Source organism: Berghia stephanieae, chromosome 1, assembly GCF_034508935.2.
Source record: "Berghia stephanieae isolate SIO BIC M18660-M18661 chromosome 1, UCSD_Bste_1.3, whole genome shotgun sequence".
Classification (NCBI taxonomy): Eukaryota; Metazoa; Mollusca; class Gastropoda; order Nudibranchia; family Aeolidiidae; genus Berghia; species Berghia stephanieae.
In genome coordinates, this window is record NC_088360.1 from 146,177,528 (window position 1) to 146,205,027 (window position 27,500).

At 36.3% G+C, this 27,500-nt stretch overlaps 1 protein-coding gene across 4 annotated transcripts in view; it reads right to left on the reverse strand.

The window, feature by feature from the left end:
* Positions 1–27,500, reverse strand: part of LOC144963444 (cAMP-dependent protein kinase catalytic subunit beta) — a 440,798-nt gene that overhangs the window by 233,978 nt on the left and 179,320 nt on the right. For all 4 annotated transcript variants that reach the window (XM_078897514.1, XM_078897513.1, XM_078897515.1 and 1 more), the window contains one exon: positions 2,496–2,930. In XM_078897514.1, coding sequence (XP_078753640.1) covers positions 2,496–2,610 — 115 coding nt within the window. In that variant the 5' untranslated portion in view covers positions 2,611–2,930. The remainder of the gene's footprint in view (positions 1–2,495; positions 2,931–27,500) is intronic.

Below are 27,500 nucleotides of genomic sequence, written 5' to 3' on the forward strand. Positions count from 1 at the left end.
AGGCATTGCATTGAATTAGTGGAAGAGAGTTGGTATGCAAGGGAGAGAATTCAGTATAAACCTTTCTCTGAAAAGAATAAATGGGTTGGCTTTCTTGGTTCGAAGCGGGGGGGGGGGGGGGGAGGAGAGAGAGAGAGAGAGAGAGAGAGAGAGAGAGAGAGAGAGAGAGAGAGAGAGAGGAGAGGAGGGAGAGAGAGAGAGAGAGAGGAGAGAGAGAGGAGAGGGAGGAGAGAGGAGAAGAGAGAGAGAGAGAGAGAGAGAGAGAGAGAGAGAGAGAGGTGGGTGGAGGGGGTTAGAGGAAGATTGAGTGAATGTAATATTATTACAAACACTTACACACGAGATTTTTATACCAGTATGTATTACTTGTAAAATAACACCATGATAATGATAAAGCATTATACGTATAATATGACTTAATGTGACCAATCGTCTTCATCCAGTATTCTGTCGGGATGAACCAGAAAAATGAAATCGACAACTATACGGTCAAAACGTCTTCTTCTTCTTCTTCTTCTTCTTCTTCTTCTTCTTCTTCTTCTTCTTCTTCTTCTTCTTCTTCTTCTTCTTCTTCTTCTTCTTCTTCTTTTCTCCTTCTCCTCCCTCCTCCTCCTCCTCCTCCTCCTCCTCCTCCTCCTCCTCCTCCTCCTCCATCTTCTTCTTTTTCTTCTACTTCCTCTACTACTTAGTGGTCGTTGTATTAGCCTCTTAAACAGAGGGTTCAGACAACAATACATAATTATGAATTTCAAGACGTGACACACACACATAGACATGCACACACACACACACACACACACACACACATAAAACACACAACACATACACGCATTTCATAATTCATTCTGTAATCATGTCATTATTCGGTATTTTCTTCCTCTTTTCTAAGATTATTATAAACTCTGTATTGTTTTTAGTTTTTATCAACTCCCGAGGGAGCACATTCCAGAAACGAACGGCGCAAGGAATGAAAGGGAGTAGGCGGGTGTCTATTCTTGAAGTTTGAATTGATAATTTGGTCTGTCATCTTCTTATTATGTAGTCTGTTTTTTTTGTTGTGTGCAATTGGATTCAATAGTCTGATGTCACGCCGCCCGGCAACGGCGGCCATCTTGGTTCTAAACAAAGAAAATCATTACTTTTTATTCTTCATGCTGGCTAGAACTTTTCATATGCCTCGTGATCAGAATGTGTAAAAGTCAAAACATGATCGAATTTATGGGTTTTTTCCGCTTTTATGCTCGCCGGAGAAATATTTTATACGGCCTCCGCCATTGTTCCGATAGTTTAGAGCCAGTGTTACTAAGTTACCATGCGTCTTTAGGAAGGAAGTGACGTTACGACTGTTGAAGAGTATTACGGAGTTTTATGCTGAAATTGCCTGTATTTATATTTTGGACAGTACCTAAACATATATATTTCTTAACAACAAGAGATGAAGTAGAAAAGTGCCAGAAGACAACAGAGAATAAATTTCTTTCGCGGCAGTGATAGGGGTTGTTTCTTGTAAAGTTTGTAATTCTAACCATTTTCACATAGATTTCAGTTTTTTGAAAACTGGTTCACCCCGACATAATACCGCACAGGCACGGTGCGTCACATTTAACATTATCAGTATTATTATATATGTGACCCTTCGTCTCGAAACTTTATTATGTCGGGATGAATGGGACCCCGAAAAATGACTTTAGAATTAAATTGATAGCAAACACCAATTTTTGAGCTTTTGCATTGTGAGAAATATTCTTCATTCTCTAACATAACAAATCCAAACAAACCCCAAGTTTTATGTTTTTGTCAATAAATTCTATTTCTTGCACCCAAGTCATCCCGACATAATACAGTTTAGAGACGGTGGGTCACATATTATGAGTACTGACTTTCAAAACGTCCTAAGTCGCATTCCGATAGAAAATGAGTTAAAACAATCTCAACCTATATTTTGGACTCCATAGAATCACCAGAGACAATTTGGGGTTTCGAAACACTCAGGGAATTGTTGCATGAGACACACACACATACACACACACACACACACACACACACACACACACACACAAGACAAGTATTTTCCTCTTTAAGTCAATAAATAAATAACAAATGTAAACGTTGCTGCATGTGAAATTGAATGAAAGCTTCAATTTAATTACAAAAAAAATCCCAGATCAAATGGTTACACATTTGATCTTTCATCTGTGGTGTTTCATTCATCCAGTTATGTTGATAAAGGGGAAACCCGAAACAATCATTTGATCTGGTTTTTTTGTAATTAAATTGAAGCTTACATTCAAATTCACATTGTTATTTAAATAAATGACACAAAATTGCCCCGCCGCGAAAAACTGTTATTCTCTATTGTCTTCAGGCACTTTTCTACTCACTTCATCTCTTGTTGTTATTCTTAAGTATGATGTGTTTGAATGATGAAAACTTGGACTTAGAACGTTTTGAAAAAGTCAGTTACTCAAATAATATATTATCTACAATGTACTCACAGAATTCATGCTGCTGTTTCGTGTACCCCTCGGGCTCACTGGTTTGTTTGCTGGTGTGTTCCCCACCGCCCTTGCCGTGTTTGGGGCCGAATATCTTGTGGATTAGATCCGCCATTTTGTCCTCGTCGTCCTCGTCGTCGTCGTCGTTGTCGTCGCCGTCGTCCTGGAGGTCAGGATGGTTCCAGAAGTAGTATAATCCAAGAATAATATGGTTCCAATCACACACATATATAGCGCAATTTAAAAGATAATAATATATTCCAAGCGCAAGTCGTGCCTCGAAGATTTACAGGAATTTTTTTTCAAGTCTTGTCCTGCACGTTGAAGGTTAAATCCGAAACGTAGATAAAATAGTTTAGATTTTGTTAAATTATCGTTCGGTGAGTTATGTAGTTGATGTTGACGTCATCATATTCATATTCATGTCTGAGGCATCTGCAGAAAAGGCAAATAATAAACAGATTAGATGAATTAAGAAGGACACAATCTCCTCAAAGATACAAGTAGTTCGGTCATAGCTATTTTCAAAACATGCAAAATATGAATAAAATACTCAACAACGGTGACAGTTAAAAAAGGATAATTGAGCTTTATATAGCGCAATATCCACTAAACGTCCTCAAAGCGCTTTACAAGGGGTCCTTAGTCCTTGGTCAACAGCAACATTTAACATGTAGGACGGGATATGATGCCTGTTAGACGATATTACAATTTTTCGGACAAAAACAACGCTGTTAACGGCCAGGTACTCATTTTACACCCGAGTCCGGTGAGAGAATGTGAGTTAAGAGCCTTTTCCAAGGACTCAACTATGCGACGAGCGCGAGGCTCGAACCCAGGATCTTCCGATTCGAAAGCTAGTGTCATACCACTCGAACACATAGCCGCACAAACAATAAAACAATAATAAATAGATGATACCAAAACATAAACGTATCTTATGCTACTTCGTTCTCGGTGAGAACGAACATTTCTCTTCCATATTCTGACAAAAGACTCTTTCCTCATTTTCTTCATCAAATTTTACTGCAAATAAAAAAAGTAGTCCTTCAGAGACGTTCGGACCATTCGAGCCGGAGTTTATCCCGGTTTCTATAGTGTGAAACAGACAATAGCAATTTATTGCTATCCTTTGGATAGGACGCTAGTCTATCGCTTCGCAGAGTACTTTCCGACAAATCTAACAGATTCAGCTACCCGTTCACTTCTGGATGGACAGAGGGGTTCGAAAAAAAATCTCGACAGCACCGGGGATCGATCACGTGTGTCCCTTTGTGTGTGAAGCGAGTGCTCTACCAACTGAGCTATCGGGAATTATAGATAGATTAATATGACTCTCAACTTGTCAAACAATCTAAAACGAAAGTACCTACTCTTTTTAAAAAAATCTCAGCAGGAATTTGAAACTTTTTGACAGACTGAGGTCAAAGTCAATCAATCGATGTTTGATGAAAATATTTTCTGACAAAAATCTACGATGCGCTTGTTTTGAGGTTAAACCTATGACCTTCGACCTATGAAGAATTTCCGACTTTTCTAGATAGATTTATGTGACGACTTTTCAGTTTTGAATCGAATGCAGGTTAAGGCCAATTCATGAAATCGTGCGATGGCTGGGTTAGGTATCGATATATAATAATCGCCCAGACAATTCAAGTAGATTTACATTATCGATACTGATATTACAAGTGCTCCACTTCACGCCTATCTCAGTCAAGAGTCATTCCCGTATCGATACTATCTCAGCTGGTGACGTAATCGCCCCAAAAGGGTTCGTTCGTCTTCCAATCGACGTCATAACAATAACATTATTATCACAACTGGAAAACTAACTGACGTCTGATCAAGACGCATTTATCAGCAGGTCAAGACATCAAAATGACCCTGACCAGCTTGGATGGAACAGTCGGAGGTCAATGATAAATGCAAATCGTCAATTGGATTCAGTCGTCTGATGTCACGCCGCCCGGCAACGGCGGCTATCGTGGTTCTAAACAAAGAAAATCATTACTGTTTATTCTTCATGCTGGCTAGAACTTTTCATATGCCTTGTGATCAGAATGTGTAAAAGTCAAAACATGATCAAATTTATGTTGTTTTTTTTTCCCTCTGGATACGCTTTTATGCTCGCCGGAGACATATTTCATACCGGCGTCCGCCATTGTTCCGATAGTTTAGAGCCAGTGTTACTAAGTTACCATGCGTCATTAGGAAGGAAGTGACGTTACGACTGTTGAAGAGTATTGTAGGCTATAGGGAAGTGTCAGAAAAAAAGAGAAGAAAAAGAAACGAATGAATATTGTAGTTGGAACAAGCTCCGATATAACAAAAACTAAAAACAAACAAAACAAATTGAAACAAAAAAAAAAAAATAAAAAAAAATCCCCCCCCCCCAAAAAAAAAACAAAACAAAAATACAAAAATATGAAAAAAAACAACAACTATTAAAACAACAACAACAAAAAAAAAAAACACAAAATAAAAAACAAACAAAAAAACTTTTCACCACCAGAAAAACAATTCCCAGGTTTGAGAGTTATTGTTTTTTTTTTCCCGAGATGAGGGTATCTAATTTAAATCGATCGAGATTTGAAGGACGATTTTTCAGGCCAAATTCTTAATAAATACGAATGTCTCCAGTTTCCAGTGTCCGGCAGTTAAAGGGTTTATTGAGACAGATTAGCACGATGACGTATTGTGGCTCAAAAAGTCGGACACTTCTGAACCATTTCAACCGGTGTGTCTTTTTTACGAAACCCGTCGAAACCCGACGAAACTCGACAAAGTTATGGGAAGTAGGCAGCAGTAGGGAATGAACCTGGGACTCAGGGAAGTGTACACCAATCAGGAGTGAACCTGAGACTGGGTTTCGTAAAAAAGCAATTAGTGCTTTTTTACGAAACCCGCCAAAACTCGGCGAGACCAGACAATATCCGGCAAAGTTATGGGAAGTAGACAACTGTGGGGAGTGAACCTGGGACTCAGGGAAGTGTACACCATTGGGGAATGAACATGGGAGTGGGTTTCGGCGGGTTTCGTAAAACAGCAATTAGTGCTTTTATAAGAAACCTGCCGAAACCCGACAATATCCGACAATATCCGACAATATCCGGAAAAGTTATGAAAAGTAGACAACTGTTGGGAGTGAACCTGAGACTCAGGGAAGTGTACAGCAGTCGGGAGTGAACCTGAGACTATGGTTATTGGCAGGTTTCGGCGGGTTTCGTAAAAAAACAAAATACCACACCCCTCGTCTACTGAAAGACTGACGTTCGACTCCCCGCCTCGTTGTGTGGCTTTGACCAAGTCACCTCGCCCTGCCTAGCTCACTTTGCGGCGCTGAACCGCGGCTGACGCCTAGGCTATTTCAGTCTTCCCTCGGAATAAATAGACCCGAAAGAAAAATTTCCCCCTTGGGGATGAATAAAGGGAATTCTATTATTTATTTATTTATTGATTAGAAAATAAAAATCGATAGATAATTATATACTTTAAATCGATATTGAATTTCAGACAGGCGATATTTCTGTCGCACTTTGAAAAAAATTCGCCTAAAAACAACACGTTTTTAGAATTTTGGCCCGATATATCATATCGTCTTTCAAATATCGATCGATTAAATTGACTCTGAACTTGACAAAAAACAACAAAACACTCAAACCTGGGAGTGATTCTCAGTCCCAGGTTTGAGAGTTTTTGACAAGATAAGGGTTTATTTTAATCGGTCGATTTTTCAAGGACGACATTTCTGGCCAAAATTTTTAAAACGTGTATTAATTTTTTTTTTTTTTTTTTTTTTTTGGAATAGGGCAGAATTGAAAAATGGGGCAGCGTGGCTCAGTGGTACGATCTTTGCTTCGTACCCGAAAGGTACGAGTTCAATCACTCGCCGCAGCGCTGTGTGGCCTTGAGCAAGTCATCTCGCCCTAGTTCAAATTGCGGCGCTGACGCTTGGGTTATTCCAGTCTTCCCTTGGAATAGACCCTAGAGACAAATTTCCCCTATGGGATGAATAAAGGGAATTTTTTAATTTTTTTAAAAAAAATAGAAATGTTAGATTGGCCAGAATTAGAGTTAGAAAACGTTTCTTCATTAAAAAGGTTTTTAATGACAATGTTAACATATTTCAATCTAAGTCTTTTAATGACAATGTTAACATATTTCAATCTAAATCTTTTAATGAAAATGTTAACATATTTCAATCTAAATCTTTTAATGACAATGTTAACATATTTCAATCTAAATCTTTTAATGACAATGTTAACATATTTCAATCTAAGTCTTTTAATGACAATGTTAACATATTTCAATCTAAATCTTTTAATGAAAATGTTAACATATTTCAATCTAAATCTTTTAAAGACAATGTTAACATATTTCAATCTAAGTCTTTTAATGACAATGTTAACATATTTCAATCTAAGTCTTTTAATGACAATGTTAACATATTTCAATCTATATTTCAATCTAAGTCTTTTAATGACAATGTTAACATATTTCAATCTAAGTCTTTTAATGACAATGTTAACATATTTCAATCTAAGTCTTTTAATGACAATGTTAACATATTTCAATCTAAGTCTTTTAATGACAATGTTAACATATTTCAATCTAAGTCTTTTAATGACAATGTTAACATATTTCAATCTCAATCAAATAGAGATATTTAACACGTGAATCAAAGTACGAGTTTCCGAAAATAGGTTAAGTCTTTGTCCCATACAATAATGTAGTCACGTAGGCCACAATAGTTAATACATAAATGTAGATAAATGTAGTTTTCAAAGAAAGTGCCAAATATGAAACAAAGAAAAAAAACAAACCCAAATTGTCAGCAACCTTTTAAAAGCCATCAAACTGTGGTGACCCGTTTTCGTAGTTGCTACTTATCCACTAAACGTGCTCAAAGCGCTTTACAAAGGGTCCCTGAACAACAGCAACATTTAACATTTAGGACGGAACATGACGCCTGTTAGGCGATATTACAATTTTTTTCGGACAGAGACAACGATGTTAACGGCCAGGGACTCATTTTACACCTGAGTACAGTGAGAGAATGCAATTAAAGAGGACTCAACTATGCGCCGAGCGAGGATTTGGAAAGTAGGGGGAAATCCCCTTTCATTTGATGTATAACATATTAAAGGGCTTTACTGGAAACGCTCGTTAAAATTGATTTTTACATCGGGCGATTTTTCAAAAAAAATTTGATTTTTAACAACTCATTTGCCTTCATAAAAAAAATCAAAATAAAATATTTAAGATTAGGTAGTAGGTAATCCTTCAGAGCCTTTAGACCCATTGTATTCTGTTTCTATATCGTGAATCGGACAATAGCAATTGATTGCTACCCTTTGGATAGGACTCTAGTCTATCGCACAGTACTTTAGGCCAGATCTACTAGACCCATTTACTACTTGATGGACAGGGTGGGGGGGGGGGGAGGGGGGAGGGGGGGGAATAATCTCGACTTAAGCCGGGATCGATCTTGATCCCTTTGAGTGTGAAGCCAGTGCTCTACCAACTGAGCTATCGGGACCTCTCTAAGATTAGAATTCAATCAATATATTTCAGCGGTATAAAGAAATATTATGTTTACTTTAACGATTTTTGATAAGTATATATCGACCATCTTCAGTCGCTCAACTTTCACTTATTTAATATTTATAAAAAAAAAACCATAACGTTACTTAATATTAACATAGTGAGTCTATGTGGTCTATTTAGGTAGGACGCTAGTCTATCGCAAAGTACTTTCCGCCAGATATAACAGACCCAGCTACCCATTTACTGCTGGTGGGCGGGATTGATCTCGGTGCTCTTCCACCTGAGCTATCGGCACTCCCCTAAGAATAGAATTCAATCAGATATATCGACCATCTTCCGTCGCTTAACTTTCACTTATTTCATATTTATAAAATCCCCAAAACGTTAAAAAATATTAACATAGTCAGGCTATGTGGTCTTGTGGTATGACACTCGCTTTCGGATCGGAAGGTTCTGGATTCGAGCCTAGTTTGGCGCATAGTTGAGTCCTTGGAAAAGACTCTTTACTCACATTCTCTCACCGTACTCAGGTGTAAAATGAATACCTGGCCGTAAACAGCGTTGTCTCTGTCTAAAAATAATTGTAATATTGCCTGCCAACAGGCGTCATGTCTCGTTCTACACGTTACGTGTTGCTGTCGGCCAGGGACCCTTTGTAAAGCGCCTTGAGCACGTTTAATGGATATTGCTCTATATATAAAAGCTCATTTTAAAAATTATTTCAGGGATATAAAGAAAACTGTTTACTTTAACAATTTTTGATAAGTAGTTTATAGATAGAATGAAGTTGACGTCACTCGAGTCTTTGTTATTGTTTTTTTGTCATCCGCGTTTATGAGGAATTCTCACTTAACTGTATTATTCAGACTATAAAAATTTTAGGTTACACATAGTTTTGTGTGTTAGTCCGTTATATTTCCGGATGGCAAGGTTGTGACCGTCTTAGCCAAGCGCATACTATCTATATCGACCATCTCAACCCTTTCACTTATTTAATATTTATAAAATCTCTATAACGTTACTTAATTTTTTTCTTCTCTCAGCCGTAGACCAAAAATCATACTTGAAGATTATGTATTTCTTATGTATTGAACCGGCATTATGTAACCAAGTCTACATAATTCACTCTTTCTTTGCTATGAGTAAATATAGGAGCTTTAACTCACTCAACCCTAGAGATTTTTGCTGCTTTTCTAAACTGGGAAAAAATGTATTAAAAATGAGCATATACATAGATAGCTTTATTCAACTATCATTAAAGTGTAAAAACTATAAAAACATCAGCTTTGATACTACGCCTACGATTTGTCTCAGAAAAATGTAATAATTCATAGGCATGGGGTTAAAGTAACCCCGGATAAACTACGGATATAGTCGGTGTTAGGGTTGAGTGAGTTAAAACTGTAATAAACTCAAAATATAATTATTGGTATTTTTGTAACAACCACAGCTGTTGTTGTTGTACAAGTAGATCGATCGAATATTATAATATAATCTTTACTTTATCGATATTTTGCTATCGAGTAATAATAATAATAATAATAATAATAATAATAATAATAATAAAAATAATAATAATAATAATAATAATAATAATAATAATAATAATAATAATAATAATAATGATAATAATAATTATATATAATATAATAATAATAATAATAATAATAATAATAATATAATAATAATAATAATAATAATATAATAATAATAATAATAATAATAATAATAATAATAAAAAATAATAATAATAATAAAAATATAATAATAATAATAATAATAATATGTAGCGTTGTGGTATTGTGGTATGACGCTCACCCTCAGACGGGTAGGGCCAGGGTTCGAGTCCCGCTCTGAGCCGCGCATAGTTGAGTCATGGGGCAGCGTGGCTAAGCGGTACGGTCTTTGTTTCATACCCGAAAGGTACCGAGTTCGATCACCCGCCGCTGCGCTGTGTGGCCTTGAGCAAGTTACCTCGCCATAGCTCACTTTGCGGCGCTGCACTGCGGCTAACGCCTGGGTTATTCCAGTCTTTCCTTGGAATAGATCCTAAAGACAAATTTCCCCATGGAGATGAATAAAGGGAATTATATTATATTATAAAAGAATCTTTAGTGACATTCTCTCATCGTACTAAGGTGTGAAATGAGTACCTGGCTGTTAATTGTCGTTCTCTCTTTCGAAACAGGTCTAATAACAGGCGTCTTACAATTTTAAATGTTGCTGACCCCTCGCAAAGCTTAGTGCTTTTGTGGATAGTGCGCTAAATAGGGAATGAGATTAGCGGAAGAGTAGCGTCCCTTGATTGGACGCCACCCATAGTCTGTGACGTCACCGGCGGAAAAGTTATTAGAGAGAGAACGTCATGCTGGTTGTGCGCATGCGTCTCTCGTCCTCTCTTCCGGTGAAAGCGGCTTGAGACACTTCAAAACCAAATTGACGTTCTCTCTGTAAGGTGACGTCCAATCAAGGGACGCTACTCTTCCGCTAATCTCATTCCCTATTGTTTTTATATGGAAATTCTCACGATTAAAACAGCAAAACAAAAATATTTGTATTCCATCTACAGTCCCTTGCACCAACCCCCCCCCCCCCCCCACCCCACCTTCCCCAATTCGGATGTGACTTGGACATTAATATAAAATGTGCCTATTGTTTTTATATGTGACCCTTCGTCTCAAAACGGTATTATGTCGGGATGGATCAGATGCTAAAAATTCTAATTATAGTTAAATGGTCAAAAATATGAAACGTTGGTATTTAGCACAGTAAAATATGATATTCCTTCTCCTCTATAATGTATATAAACTCAACTTAAACATGATAGCTCTGGCTACAAATTCCATCCTCAGCATCGCTCAAGGTAGCTCTGTGGTATGATAGTCGCCTTAGGACGGGCAGCTCATGAGTTTTAGCTTCTACCTGTATTTAACATATCATATGGTATAGGGCAAAATAGGATAAAATCCCTTTTATTAATAGTAATGCCATAAATCTATTGATTAAAGATTACAATAATGATACACGTGGTAAAGATAGTATTTCAACTTAAATGTACTCGTGTATATGTGGTGTACAAACATATATCTTTAACCGTGACATGCAAAGCACACACACACACACACACACGCACACACACACACATACATACACACATATAGAAGATAACCACAATAATATAATAATGCATAATATATACATACAAGATTGAAAGCCATGTCAACAGCAGTGCAAACAAGTATTGTTCGTCATATATAAATCTCCCATCATATAATTCCCTGTCTACTAACACCTTGAAATAATCCATAGATTTTGCATTCTTTTTTTCACATTTCAAATTGTTCCATTTCTGGACAATACGAATACCGAACCAGTTTTGTCTTATGTTTGTTTTGCATCTAGAGACAAAAATCTTAAACTTTGTGTAACTAACCACAGCAACTCTGTGCTGCTCGAAGTGTCAGTATCTACACATATAAAACGTTTCAAATTCAAACATACCAGGTCTTTTTTCGTAACAAGAACATCAGCTGCTGTTGTTGTTGTTGTTGTTATAATTATATGAGTGTATTTATATATGATATAATCGTTCTGTAATCGATATACTATTTCGACATCGATTTAATTTAATAATCCCTTACACGATAAATCATCTGAAACTATATTATACCGGGTGGTTAAGATGATGAAGATCGAATTTATTATCAATAATATGTGCGGCTTTGTGATCTAGTGTTTTGACACTCGCCTTCGAATCGGAAGGTCCTGGGTTCGAATCTCGTTCTCAGCGGTGCATAGTTGAGTCCTTTACTCACATTCGTAAAATGAGTATCTGGCCGTAAACAGATTTGTCTCTCAGAAAATAAAAGTAAAATCTCCTAACAGGCGTCATGTCTCGTCCTACAGGCTAAATGTTGCTGTTTGCTAGGGACCCCCTTTAAAGTGTTTTAACCCTCTCCTTACCAACTACAGGAAAATTGTCACATTAGTTACGATACAACCAACATTTAACCCTCTCCTTACCAACTATAGGAAAATTGTCACATTCGTTACGATACAACCAACATTTAACCCTCTCCTTACCAACTATAGGAAAATCGTCACATTCGTTACGATACAACCAACAATTAACCCTCTCCATACCAACTATAGGAAAATCGTCACATTCGTTACGATACAACCAACAATTAACCCTCTCCTTACCAACTATAGGAAAATCGTCACATTAGTTACGATACAACCAACATTTAACCCTCTCCTACCAACTACAGGAAAATTGTCACATTCGTTACGATACAACCAACATTTAACCCTCTCCATACCAACTACAGGAAAATTGTCACATTCGTTACGATACAACCAACATTTAACCCTCTCCTTACCAACTATAGGAAAATTGTCACATTCGTTACGATACAACCAACATTTAACCCTCTCCTTACCAACTATAGGAAAATTGTCACATTCGTTACGATACAACCAACATTTAACCCTCTCCATACCAACTATAGGAAAATCGTCACATTCGTTACGATACAACCAACAATTAACCCTCTCCTTACCAACTATAGGAAAATCGTCACATTAGTTACGATACAACCAACATTTAACCCTCTCCTTACCAACTACAGGAAAATTGTCACATTCGTTACGATACAACCAACATTTAACCCTCTCCATACCAGCTACAGGAAAATTGTCACATTCGTTACGATACAACCAACATTTTTCTTATTCACATTTCTCTTGTACCTACTCATTCAATTTAAAGGAAATGAACAGTGTGTTGTAGAGCATGTTTTGCTCAAGAAATTATTTAATCGCAAGAACTTACTGCTATTGTGTTCAAGTGATAAAAACTCTATTTTTGTGTTAGTTGGGAGTGAAGTTTTGGGGAAAATCGTGAAACTGGCTGGTCAGGAGAGAGTTAAGGACGTTTAGCGGACATTGTGCTAGATAAATCTCAAGGTTTTTTAAAATATATTTTATAATCGTTTTATAATCGATATGCTATTTCAACATCGATTTAATTTAATAATCCCTTACACGATAAATCATCTGAAACTATATTATACCGGGGTGGTTAAGATGCTGAAGATTGAATTTATTATCAATAATATGTGCGGCTTTGTGATCTAGTGTTTTGACACTCGCCTTCGGATCGGAAGGTCCTGGGTTCGAATCCAGTTCTGAGCGGTTCAGAGTTGAGTCCTTGGAAAAGTCTCTTTACTTACATTCTTTCAACGTACTCAGGTATAAAATGAGTACCTAGCCGTAAACAGCTTTGTCTATCCGAAAAAAAATGTAATATCGCTTAACAGGTGTCATGTCTCGTTCTACATGTTAAATGTTGCTGTTTACTAGGGACCCATTTTAAAGTGATTTGAGCACGTTTAGTTGATATTGTGCGATATAAAAAATAATTGATATTTTATATAGTGCAATATCCACTAAACGTGCTCAAAGTGCTTTAAAAAATCTGAAGTTTTTATTTACTTATTTATCTATTTTATAATCGTTTTATAATCGATATTCTACTCCGACATCGATATGACTTAATTAGCCCATATGTGATAAATCATCTAAAAACGATATCATATCGAAGTGCTTTAGATGCTAAAGATTGAATTTAATATCGATATTACGAGACTAGGTTTAATTTTTTCATGTCTGATGAATGATAATGAATAGAACTTTTTTTAATGATAAAAAACAAAAAAACAAAAACAAACAAACTACAAACGCTTTCGAATCGGAAGTATCTGAGTTCGAGCCTCGCTCGGCGCATAGTTGAGTCCTTTACTCACATTCTCTCACGTACTCAGGTGTAAAATGAGTACCTGGTCGTTAACAGCGATGTCTCTGTCTGCAAAAAAAATGTAATATCAACTAACAGGCGTTATGTCTCGTTCTACATAATATTATATGTTGCTGTTGGTCAGGGACCCTTTGTAAAGCGCTTTGAGCACGTTTAGTTGATTTTGCGTTATATAAAATATCACGTTTAAAAAAAACAAACCAACGTTTATCATGTTTTTTTCACATCAGTAATTTTGTGCGCCTAGAGCTATTTTGATCATAGGATTGGACACTGTATAAACAATTCATTCATATTGCTATTAAATTTATCAGTTCAAAACATTTTAAGTTTAACTCCGCTCTCCCCATCCCCATAGTGATGCTATGCGTTTAGTCAAAAAGGTCACAACATTCGCCAGCTGGATATACGTACAAACACACAAAACTATGTGTAACCTTCAACGTTTGTAGTCTGATTGATAGAATTAAAATTTAGTGAGAACTAATCAAACAAATGGCTGCTGGCTAAAAACTATAACAAAGAGCTGAGTGACGTCAACGCCGTTAACGACCAGGTACTCATTTTACTCCTGATTACGGTGAGATTCTGTGAGTAAAGAGTCTTTTCCAAGGACTCAACTTTGCACCGAGCGAGGCTCGAACCCAAGACCGTCCGATCCGAAAGCGAGGCTCGAACCCAAGACCGTCCGATCCGAAAGCGAGAGCCATACCACAATCAGACCACATAGCCCCACAAATACAATTGACAGTATTCAAACCATACTGACTTATTACCGTTTTGAGACGATGGTTCACATATTATATATATATATATATATATATATATATATATATATATATATATATATATATTATAGTGGACTGTTATGTTTAACTTAGATTATCAGACAGTCATTACGCGGGCTGATAACAAATAAACTACAAAACATACAAAATCTTATCATCATTGCTGTGATAAACCCAATCATTGATATATCACGTGATAAGGATTCTATTTCCGGTGTTTGATTACATTTTATCGGTCAAATCACAATTAAAGGTAAAGAGAAAAAAAACGATAAAGAAATGATTAATATCGCGTTACGTCATAAAAGCACAACATCTGTTTCAGTGTCAGCTTTTTCATTCATCAAAATTAAGTAACAACATAAAACGGGGGTTGGTGTGTGTGTGTGTGGGGGGGGGGGGGGGGGGGGGGGGGGCATAAAATAAACTACGATGGAAGACTCCAGGCGTTATACATTAGTGCAATTGTCCTCAAAGCGGTATTATGGATCCACATTTTCATTTTATACAGTACTAGTCGTCTGTTGAGCGCCCTTTTTTATACTAACACTCGTACAATTTCCGTCACTACTTATAGCCAAGTACTCATTCACACCTGAGTCGAGTAGGGTATTAATATGTGTAAAATGCCATACCCAAGGACACAAGGTCCGGGCATGAAGTTTAACACGATCAGTGTGTCACATGTCCAACCAATGACCGCGCTTCACAGCGCTTGACTTTAATGACAAGACGATACACAGTACCGTGTACGGACATTTTGTAACATACTTTGAGCACTTTTAGTGGATATTGCGCTATATAAAAAACTCAAGCTCAAATTGTGTGATGTAAATTATGTTAATAACAAGAGATGAAGTGAGTCGGAAAGTGTCAGAAGACAATAGAGAATAAAAATTTTCGCGGCGGTGATGGGGGTTTGAACCTGCGACCTCACTGGTACGACAACTCCGCCTGGCCGGGGAGAGCGTGACTCTACCGTATGAGCTATCTGTCATGGTCTCAAGTGAGTAAAGAGCTACTCGACTATGCATAAAGATCTATGTAGAATGAGGCCCCAGAATTTACTAGTTACTATAAATGAAAAACAATTAACGATTTGTTTACAATGAAATAAAAATGATGATGAAATTAATTAAAGAGATAAACAGTGATCGTGGCAGTTACAAATAGAGATATGAATATTTTACGTAACTTATGATAATATGTCAGGTTCATAAGTTTACGTTTCCAGGCAGTTGATGGGCTTGGATGATCTATTCCTCTGATAACAGGATTGGACTCGTAAATTCCACTTCAGGCAATTGGTAAGAAGTTATTGTGTAGTCCTTGACAGCGGGCTTGGGTTTGATCCTTGAAGATTATACAATCAAAGTTAAAAGCTCCGGCGTCTTAATGGTGTAGATATAATATCTACAAAGTCCCAAAAGATAAAAATCTTCCAGTATATATATAGGAATAGAGCGACTGGCCGTCCGGCATAGATTGTGGAGAGAAAGTGAGTGTCGAATGTTAGACCTATCAGCTTTTATAATAAGTGGCTACGTGACAGAATGTAGAACGAAAAGTATTCACTAATTAGAAATTAATTCGAGGGAAGGCTATAAAAGGAAAGACGATCTAATATTAGAAGGTAAAGTTTATCTAAGCCTACCGAAATATAACTGGAGTGAGATGAATTCAGTTCTTAATAAAATAAAATTTAATAAGATAATTGTGAACAACCTTTACTGTGACACCCCCCACCCACGTTTAAAATATACTCTTTAACCATTATGGGAAAGATAGATTTTACAAACGGAAGTAAATTTACTATCATGATACTCTAGCATTAATCCATTGTTATGATTTGTGCTACAATTAAATTATTTATTAACTAGACATGGAAATGTTTATATTAACGTAGGTATATGAATGGGTGACAATAACAATGAAAGATTGTGATTACAAATCATTGTGATGAACGACATGATGGCAATGTGATTACAAATCATTGTGATAAACAATAGTGATGGTAATGAAGCATGATTTAAGTCGATGATATGAAGGTAATTTTCTGAATGAAATGAATGAAAATGTAAATGGAATATTGACATTTCAATTATTAATCATAAATGAGTGAAAATTCATAACAATAATAGATAAAGAGAAGATTTCCCAAATCATGAATGGGTATGGTATATATATCCAAACAATACTCAATGTTACATTAAGTTGGGTCATCATGTTTACAAATAAAATTATCGAAATTGTGCGTTCTGATTTGGCATAGTTTGCGAGGTAACTAACAGTATGCATGGGAGGTTAAGTTATACCCTTCTCACGTGTTTATACTAATCGAGAAAGTAGGTCGGCGTGAATATTTTCACAGCCTGGTATGTGAGAGATACTGAAAGTGTAATTTTGCAAAAATAGACTCCACCTTAGTACTCTACTATTATTCATTTTGTTATTTCTTATGTACGTGAGTGGTTTATGGTCCGTTTCGACCACAAACTCTTTTAGCAGTAGATATCTGCTGAATGTCTTTAAAGCAAAGACGATGGCCAGTCCTTCACGCTCTATTACAGAGTATCGTGATTCTCTGTCCAATAATTTTCTGCTTGCATATAAGCAAGGCATTAGAGTTCCCTCATGCTCCTGTAATAGTACACCTGCGATGCCCTTATCAGACGCGTCAGTTCTTACAACAAATTCTTTTGATATGTCGGGTAATTTAAGAATTGGTTCTGAACAGAGTAATGCCTTTAATTGGTTAAAGCTATTCTGACACGCTTCTGTCCAAACAATTTTGTTCGGTGACCCATTCTTTGTCAGATTTGTTAGCGGTGTCGGGATGTGCGCGAAGTTGTAAATGTATTTCCTGTAAAAATTTAGGAGCCCAAGTACTTTGCGTACTTCTTTTTTTGTCTTAGGTGGTTACAATTGTGCGATTTTTGTTTGTTTTTCTGTCTCGGGTGTCTGTGTCCCATGACCAACGGTATGATTAATCCTGCATTTGAAGCTTCGATATTAGTAAACATAGGTTGCGACACTGTGTCTCTATCAAAATATTTTTTTAGCATATTTGCATGGAATGTCTTTGTTGTGTTGTTAATTTTAATCTCGTAATTAACATTAGATTTTACTGCTGTTATTTTGAATGGTCCTTTCCATGTAGCTAAAAGTTTACTCGAGTCATCGGGTAAGAGTATTAGTACTTTGTCACCAATCTCAAATTTTCTTGACTTGCTTTTTCGATCGGAGTATTCCTTGTATTTCTCTGCTTTTTTAGTGACGGATTCCTGTGCTAGCTTACACGTGTCCTCTATTCTGTCTTTCAGGTTTCTTACATATTCGTAAGCAAACATAATTTCGTTATTGTCCTCCTCATTCCCTTTACAAATGTCGGCTACTATATTGATCGGGCCGCGAGGTGATCGTCCATACATCAACTCAAATGGGGAGTAGCCTGTAGATTCTTGGGGTATTTCTCTATATGCAAATAGGATTGCTGGTAAGTATCTGTCCCAATCATCTGGTTTTTCTGCTGACACTTTTCTTAACATATTCTTTAGAGTCCCATTAAATCTTTCACAAAGACCATTTGCTTGGGGGTGGTAAGGAGTTGTGAATGAGTGTTGGATTCCCATGAGTTTCATGGTTTCATGCATCATATGTGATGTAAATTGGGGTCCATTGTCCGACAGTATCTCATTTATATGCCTATTCTAGTAAAAATTGTCATCAATGCTTCAGCTATGTGATCCGATGTAGTTGATTTCAATGCTATCGCTTCTGGCCACCTGGTTGCGTAATCGACTAGTGTTAGTATGTGTGTATGGTTTCTATCTGATTTTGTTAAAGGGCCTATAATGTCGATTGCAACTTTTTGAAAAACTTTTTCAACAACTGGGGTTGTCTCTAATGGCAATCTCGGTATTCTGCCTTTTGCGACTCTTCTTTGGCATGTGTCACAAGATTTCACATATTCTCGGACGTCTTTAGTAATTCCAGGCCATGTAAAATTCTCGGATATTCTCTTCAATGTGGAAGAGCTCCCAAGATGTCCAGAAGTTATTGAATCGTGCGCTATTCCAAGGATTTTGTTTCTGTAAATACTCGGCGTGACCAGTTGTTTAGCTATTTTGTTTCTTTTCCTATGTAACCTGAACAGAATATCTTTTTCAATGATGTATTCAACTTTTGATTTCGTCCCTTTGTTTGCGATATTGAAATATGAAGTTAAAGTCGGGTCCTTTTTCTGTTCTTCAATGAACGTGTTCCTGTCAAATTGTTGTGGTTCAAGAGAAATAGTCATTGGCTTCTCTGTTGTCTTAGTCATCTTTCTTGTTTCTGCTAGACAAGCTGTTTCTTGGGTTAATGACCATTCTTTTACATCTGTTGGGTTGTCTTTAAGACCTTTTATATTGCCAACAATAACATCAGCGACGGGGTTGGGAAGTATACAGCATTCCACTATTCCTGTATAGTATGGGGTTTCTATGTACACGTTAGCTGTTTCAAAGGTTTCGACTGTGCCACTGAATGTGATGCATTGTACCGTTTTTCCAGTTTTGTCTTCGTCATTGATCAAAGATGCTTTTATTCCTACTGTACTGCATCCTGTGTCTCTCAATATTTTGCAATCAGTTCCATTAGCTTTGCCTTCACAAAAAAATAGCGATCCTGATTTGTGAGTTTGTGTTAAAAGTGACATACCTTTCACGCAATACACATTTATATTTTCTCCTGACATTACTCGTGTCTGATTGTTTACACTTGTTTGGAGTGATGCATTTGCAGTTTCTTTTGGATATCCCACGATTTTGTAACATTTGTCTGCTGTGTGGCCTTTCAGTCCACAATATTGACATTTAATTATAGGTTTGTTGGTTTTCTTATACTCAGTATTATTGTCAGTGCTATTTCTTGTTTTGTTTTGATAGGGTCGGCTATGGTCTCTATTGAACTGTTTGTTCCATGGTTTGTTACTATGATCATCTTGTTTCACTTGCGTGTTCCGAGTGATTGATCGGCTCGTTCTATTTGAGTACTGAACTTTAGGTGTACCTGGACTCTGAGCAGCGGCAGCGTAGTATGGTTCCTTCAATGTTCTGCTAAGGGGTGTCAATGGATGTGCGCTGTTAAAGTTTTCTGCGTAGATTTTTAATTTGTCCAAGTTTTCTGGCTTTCTCTCTTTAAAGAATGCGACTAAATCTGGGTTGCAAGCTTGATAGATTCGATTCTTCAGCGTGAGATAGTAGAGGCCTGCAAAGTCGTCTTGTTTTACGTTTGCCAACTCAAGCCACCGATTTAGAAATTGAGTAATTCGGTTCACGAATGTATTAAAGTCTTCTCCACTTTCCGGTTTTGCAGTGTGAAACCTTTCCTGGTAACCATCTTCCGTTAATCTAAATCTTTTTAGTAGAGCGTCTTTAATTTTTCCATAGTCATCTGCATCTTCAGTTGTTAAGGTATAGAAAACTTTTAGCGGTTCTCCAGATAAGCAGTTAATCAAGGCTGTGGCCCATTTGCTTTCTGGCCAACGATAACCTTTAGCCTGAACTTCGAATCGGTGTAAGAAGGATTCTAGGCAGTCTGAGCGTTCATCGTATGTTGGCATGCGTGGAAGTTTCACGAAAAATTCATCACTATTATTATGTTTTCTTTCATGACCGGTTTTTGTTTTTTCAATTTCCAGCATCATTTGGGTCCTTTTGGTTTCTTCTTCTGCTAAAGCTATTTGTCTTTTTAGTTCCCTTTCTTGGACTCTTTCTTCTCGTTCTTCTCTACGTATTCTTTCTTCATTTTCTTCTCTACGAATTCTTTCTTCATTTTCTTCTCTACGAATTCTTTCTTCGTGTTCTTTTTCTTCTTTACGAATTCTTTCTTCATTTTCTTCTCTACGAATTCTTTCTTCATGTTCTTTTTCTTCTTTACGAATTCTTTCTTCATTTTCTTCTCTACGAATTCTTTCTTCATGTTCTTTTTCTTCTTTTACTTTCTCTTCGCACCATGAAAATATTCTTTCCTGGGGTATTTCTAAGTCCTTTGCGAGACTTAAGTATCTTTTATATGCTTCCATGTTGCAATAAATTAGTTACGATGTTTTATATATATTATATTGACAGGATACTGTTACTGACTGTTTTATTTATTTACACTTACTGGAATGAACTGTTCTATTTTTAGAAATCTCTCTCTCTTATTTCAACCTATTATGTATGTTGAATTTGATGCCTTTTATCGTTATATCTTATAAAGCAATGTGTCAATACAATGCGGAGTTATTATGACTTGTGTCAATAACAATGTGTCAATCGCGTGTACTCTAAACTATGTTACTACGAAAAATGTATCACCAATGTGTGTGACTCGTCGTTAGTTTGTGTACAATTATTCGCAATGACGCTAATATACTAGAGTGTGATAACAATAATAGGATGCCAAAATAATCCCAAGTTATCTATCACTAAATATAACACGACGGCTAGTAGACTCCTTTTATTATTATTTAGTTTTTAAAGACTCACTTTTCAGAACATAATATATAAGTGGTTTTCGGTAACAGTAATATGCCAAAAATGCATTTAAAACAAATCACTATGCAAAACAAATCACGATGTCTATAGTTACTATGTGATGCCCAACTCATGTAAAAGAGAATAATGAAGGATATATTTACCAACTCAGTTCGTGGCTGGGACCTCTCTCTTGTTCAATGGTTGTTCAACAATTGTAATTAGGCATTGAAGAGTGTTTAACAGTGATGTCTGAAATACAAAACAATAAAATATCGTAAGATTTACAATAGTTCCAAAATGTGTTCACAACACTGAGTGATTGGATGATAGGTGAATGAATCGTTATGGAATGTAAACATATTGAAAACAATTCATGAATGAGGCAAACAACAAAATGAAATGAGTGATATAATAACAAAGTGGACAAGGAATGAATGAATGAATGAAAAACTGAGTGAATAGATGAATGAATGAATGGATAATGTATGAATGAAAGAATGAAGGGAGGAATAAATGTATGAATGATTGGATAAATGAGTGAATAAACGAATGAATGGATGAATGAATAAATGAATGAAAGAATAAATAAATGAATGAACAATGAATGAATGAATGATTTATAAATGAATAAATGGATGAAGGAATGAATCAATAAAATGCTATTCAATTTGAATGAAAGAATGAATGGATAAATTGCTATTCCATTTAAATGAAGAAATGAAAAAGAAAAAAAAAATAATCCTGTAAAAGGGAGTTCAATTAAAATATGATCAAGTGGGGCAATTAAGAGTTTTACAATTTAAACTTTAAAGTTAGATGAAATAGATATATGTAACTAAATAAATTCAATTCTTTATATGTGTCCCCTCCAAAATGTCATGGTCTCAAGTGAGTAAAGAGCTACTCGACTATGCATAAAGATCTATGTAGAATGAGGCCCCAGAATTTACTAGTTACTATAAATGAAAAACAATTAACGATTTGTTTACAATGAAATAAAAATGATGATGAAATTTAATTAAAAGAGATAAACAGTGATCGTGGCAGTTACAAATAGAGATATGAATATTTTACGTAACTTATGATAATATGTCAGGTTCATAAGTTTACGTTTCCAGGCAGTTGATGGGCTTGGATGATCTATTCCTCTGATAACAGGATTGGACTCGTAAAATTCCACTTCCAGGCAATTGGTAAGAAGTTATTGTGTAGTCCTTGACAGCGGGCTTGGGTTTGATCCTTGAAGATTATACAATCAAAGTTAAAAGCTCCGGCGTCTTAATGGTGTAGATATAATATCTACAAAGTCCCAAAAGATAAAAATCTTCCAGTATATATATAGGAATAGAGCGACTGGCCGTCCGGCATAGATTGTGGAGAGAAAGTGAGTGTCGAATGTTAGCCTATCAGCTTTTATAATAAGTGGCTACGTGACAGAATGTAGAACGAAAAGTATTCACTAATTAGAAATTAATTCGAGGGAAGGCTATAAAAGGAAAGACGATCTAATATTAGAAGGTAAAGTTTATCTAAGCCTACCGAAATATAACTGGAGTGAGATGAATTCAGTTCTTAATAAAATAAAATTTAATAAGATAATTGTGAACAACCTTTACTGTGACACTATCCACGATCCCAAATGATGTAAATGCGATCTTGATTTCTTTAAAAACTTAGAAAGATTCTATAGTTATATCGTGTAAGAAATGCAACGATGGACTTGTTGCTGGTAAGCAAAGAATTCATGTCAAAGTGTACTAATAGGTTTCAATAGTCGTAACGTCACTTCCTTCCTAATGACGCATGGTAACTTAGTAACTATCGGAACAATGGCGGACGCCCGTATGAAATATTTCTCCGGCGAGCATACAAGCGTATCCTGATGGGAAAAAAAACATAAATTTGATCATGTTTTTACTTTTACACATTCTGATCACAAGACATATGAAAAGTTCTAGCCATCTTGAAGAATAAAAAGTAATGATTTTCTTTGTTTAGAACCAAGATGGCCGCCGTTGCCGGGCGGTGTGACATCAGACTACTGAATCCAATTTGCAGGTCTAATAACCTAAATTGTTTTGGGCTCATTGTTTTCACGGAGATACTCTCAAACCAACGCGAAATATTGTCCATTAGAACAATGTTAAAACAAGCCCATAATAGGATTCAATAGTCTGATGTCACATCACCCAGTAGCGGCGGCCATCGTGGTTCTAAACAAAGTAAATCCGTACTTTTTATTCCCCATGCTGGCCAAAACTTTTTATTATGTCTTGTGATCAGAATGTATAAAAGTCAAAACATGATCAGATTTATAATGTTTTTTTTTTTCACCTCTGGATACGCTTTTATGCTCGTCGGAGAAATATTTCATAAGGGCGTCCGCCATTGTTCCGATAGTTTAGAGCCAGTTGCTAAGTTACCATGCGTCATTACGAGGGAAGTGACGTTAAGACTGTTGAAGGATATTGCGTTCGGCAATCAGACCTGCTAATGTGTGCACGGTGGTTAATATGGTTTTACATTTCTAACTACATTAGCTTCATCATCACCATAGGCGCTATAGAAATATTCTTCTTCCTCTTCTTCTTCTTCTTCTTCTTCTTCTTCTTCTTCTTCTTCTTCTTCTTTCTTCCTTCTTCTTCTTCTTCTTCTTCTTCTTCTTCTTCTTCTTTCTTCTTCTTCTTCTTCTTCTTCTTTTTTGCTTTATTATTATTATTACTTTATTATTATTATTATTATTATTATTATTATTATTATTATTATTATTATTATTATTATTATTATTATTATATTTATTATTATTATTATTATTATTATTATATTATTATTATTATTATTATTATTATTATTATATTATTATTATTATTATTATTATTATTATTATTATTATTATTATTATTATTATTATTATTATTATATTAGTAGTAGTAGTAGTAGTAGTAGTAGTGGTAGTAGTAGTAGTAGTAGTAGTAGTAGTAGTAGTAGTAGTAGTAGTAGTAGTAGTAGTAGTTGTTGTTGTTGTTGTTGTAGTATCATTATTAAACTTTACCGTGTTATCACAACAGGGAAACCCAGATCGATAAACGCTTCCCTGGGGGAGATATTGGGCGGCTTTTTGTCACAATAAGCTTCAACAGTCAAAACGTCACTTCCCTCGTAATGACGCATGGTAACTTAGTAACTGGCTCTAAACTATCGGAACAATGGCGGACGCCCTTATGAAATATTTCTCCGACGAGCATAAAATCGTATCCAGAGGGAAAAAAAACCCATTGTAAATCTGATCATGTTTTGACTTTTACACATTCTGATCACAAGACATGAAAAGTTCTAGCAAGCATGAAGAATAAAAAGTATCGATTTTCTTTGTTTAGAACCACAATGGCCGCCGTTGCTGGGCGACGTGACATCGGACTATTGAATCCAAAATTGCATTCGGCAATCAGACCTGCTAATGTGTGGTTAATATGGTTTTACATTTCTGGCTACATTCGCTTCATCAGCACCTCAGGACAGATTAAACTTTACCGTGTTTTCACGACAGGAAATCCAGATCAATGAACGCTTCCCTGGGGGAGATATTAACCAGGAGATTTTTCTCCAATCAAAACATGGAATTTGTGACACACTTTCACACGTGCTCGGACAAACATAGTTGGTTGTTGTATAAACAATAACGTGAACGAATTTGACCTCCATCTGATCGTTGTTATTGTTTTTATATTGACAAATGGGTGACTAGTTATCACGTGGTTTTCTCGATCATATAGATAGTTCGAAAATGACGTCACTCAGGCATTTGTTATTGTTTTTGCCATCCGCGTTTGTGAGTTGTTCTCACTAAACTGTATTAACCAGACTATAAAAGTTCATGGTTACACAGAGTTTGTGTGTTGGTCTGTTATACTTCCGGATGGCAATGTTGTGAACTCATTGGCCAAGCGCATTCTATCTATTAAAAACGTATAAGATTGCACACGAGTTTTCTGTGATGATTCTACTGATAAAGCAGTGGGTATTTTACTTAACATATACCATCGATAGTAAAACCTATGTAGTTTGCTGTGTCTACCAATCACTGCCATTGTTTATATGATGACGATTGTCCGAGAGGCGTGGTTATCTACCGGTTAATTGGGTGGCCTTTGTCACAATGGGCGTGATCTATATTACATTTCCATGTGCTCGAGGTCATTGGCCACATTGCAAAATGTGCTCAAAGTGAACTATATAGTGAAAAGTGTTCACAGATTTTGAACTATCTAACATCACGATTGGTCATTTTGTTCAGCTTGACACATGGGTACGTTTAGTTTACAACTTTCATAAACAAAGCAGCGTGTTTACATTTGTTCAGAAATGTCCAATCGTTGGACAGCAACAAATCACGTGATTGATGGATTGGTTGGACGAAAACAAAGACCTCGTGACGTCTATCTGCAGTCGCTGACTCATCCTGCTTTCTTACATCAACGAGGGTATTCAATAGGATTCAACAGTCGTAACGTCACTTCCTTCCTAATGACGCATGGTAACTTAGTAACACTGGCTCTAAACTATCGGAACAATGGCGGACGCCCGTATGAAATATTTCTTCGGCGAGCAAAAAAGCGTATCCTGAGGAAAAAAAACCATTATAAATATGATCATGTTTTGACTTTTACACATTCTGATCACAAGACATATGAAAAATTCTAGCCAGCATGAAAAATTAAAAGTATAGATTTTCTTTGTTTAGAATCACGAACCCGCTGTTGCTGGGCGACGTGACATCAGACTATTGAATCCAATTACAGGGCGGAGGTTGTTTATATTTACAAGATGGATTATATTAAGCGTGAAATGAAATCAGCCAAATTAGGCCAATGTGCGATTTCCAAATCAATTCCGCTGTTCTCCTACAAAACACGTTTCTAAAATTTGGGCCAGAAGATAATCTACATCAAATATCGATCCGTTTTATTAATATGAGGGGTCCCGATAGTTCAGTCGGTAGAGCACACGCTTCACACGCAAATGGACCAAGATCGATCCCGGGTGCCGTCGAGATTGTTTTTTTCTTCTGACCCTCCTGTCCGCCCAACAGTAATTGGGTAGCTGGTTCTGTTAGATCTGGCGGTAAGTACTTTGCGATAGATTAGCGTCCTTTCCAAAGGATAGCAAGCACTTGCTATTGTCCGTTTCACGCTATAGAAACCGGGATAATCTCCTCACACGATGGGCCTCATGGCTCTGAAGGGCTACTTTTTCTTTTTATTAATAATTTATGATGCTTAACATCTCCAAAAGTCCCAAACCTGATCATTTCATTGAACTCTCGGCTTTAAGACTTTTCGATACGTTAAGAACCATCTGATTCAATGGGAACGATCTATATTCATGTTTTCGCCCAACCAAGTCATCAATCACATGATGTGTTGCTGTCCAACGATTGGATATTTCTTCAGAAATGTAACCACACTGCTTTGTTTATGAAGGTTGTAAAAAATACCCATGAGTCATGCTGAGCAAAATGACCAACTGGACGCTTTTAAGAACAATTAGGCTATCCCAGATTTTGACCCTCTATGTAATTATTTAAAAAATCCAAAAATTTGGGATAGCCCACTGACTTGTCCTTAAAAGCGTCCAATTGTAACGTTGGATATTTCTCAAACTGTAACCACTTTTATCACTATGTGAGTCATTTTGAGCACACTTTGCAATGTGACCAATGACCTCGAGCATGGAAAGGTAATATAGATCATGCCCAATGGGTTTTATTTTGAAGTAGAGAATTTCAGGCGGAAATGAAACCAAAAAAAAAAAAGGTTTAGCTAGAATAGGACTGACTACGTGGTTATTTCCCAATGGGTTCAAGGTCATCAACCTTGTCGGACAAACAGGCCATTGTCAACGTGGGAATTCTCGGAGGTAAATTGTCACTTTTCAAAGTGTTGTGTTGTGTGTTCTACAGACAGACACGATTTGGAATGTGACATTCCATCTGTTTACCTGTGTACTGTACTAGAAAAAAACCCCCAAAACAAAAACAAAACAAAACAAAAAACAACCTAAAACTAAAAACCCGCAGTCTGTGCACTGTGCTGTTGTATCATTTTCAAATAAAACACATTTTATATAATTTTGCTAAATTACTTTTACACTTACATTTACATTAGATTTATCACTACTATCTTGGAATATAGATAGTATGCGCTTGGCTAAGAAGCTCATAACATTGCCATCCGGAAGTATAACGGATCAACACACAAAACGGTGTGTATCCATGAACGTTTATATTCGAGTTAATACAGTTCAGTGAGCATTACTCAAAAACGCGGATGGCAAAAAAAAAAATAAC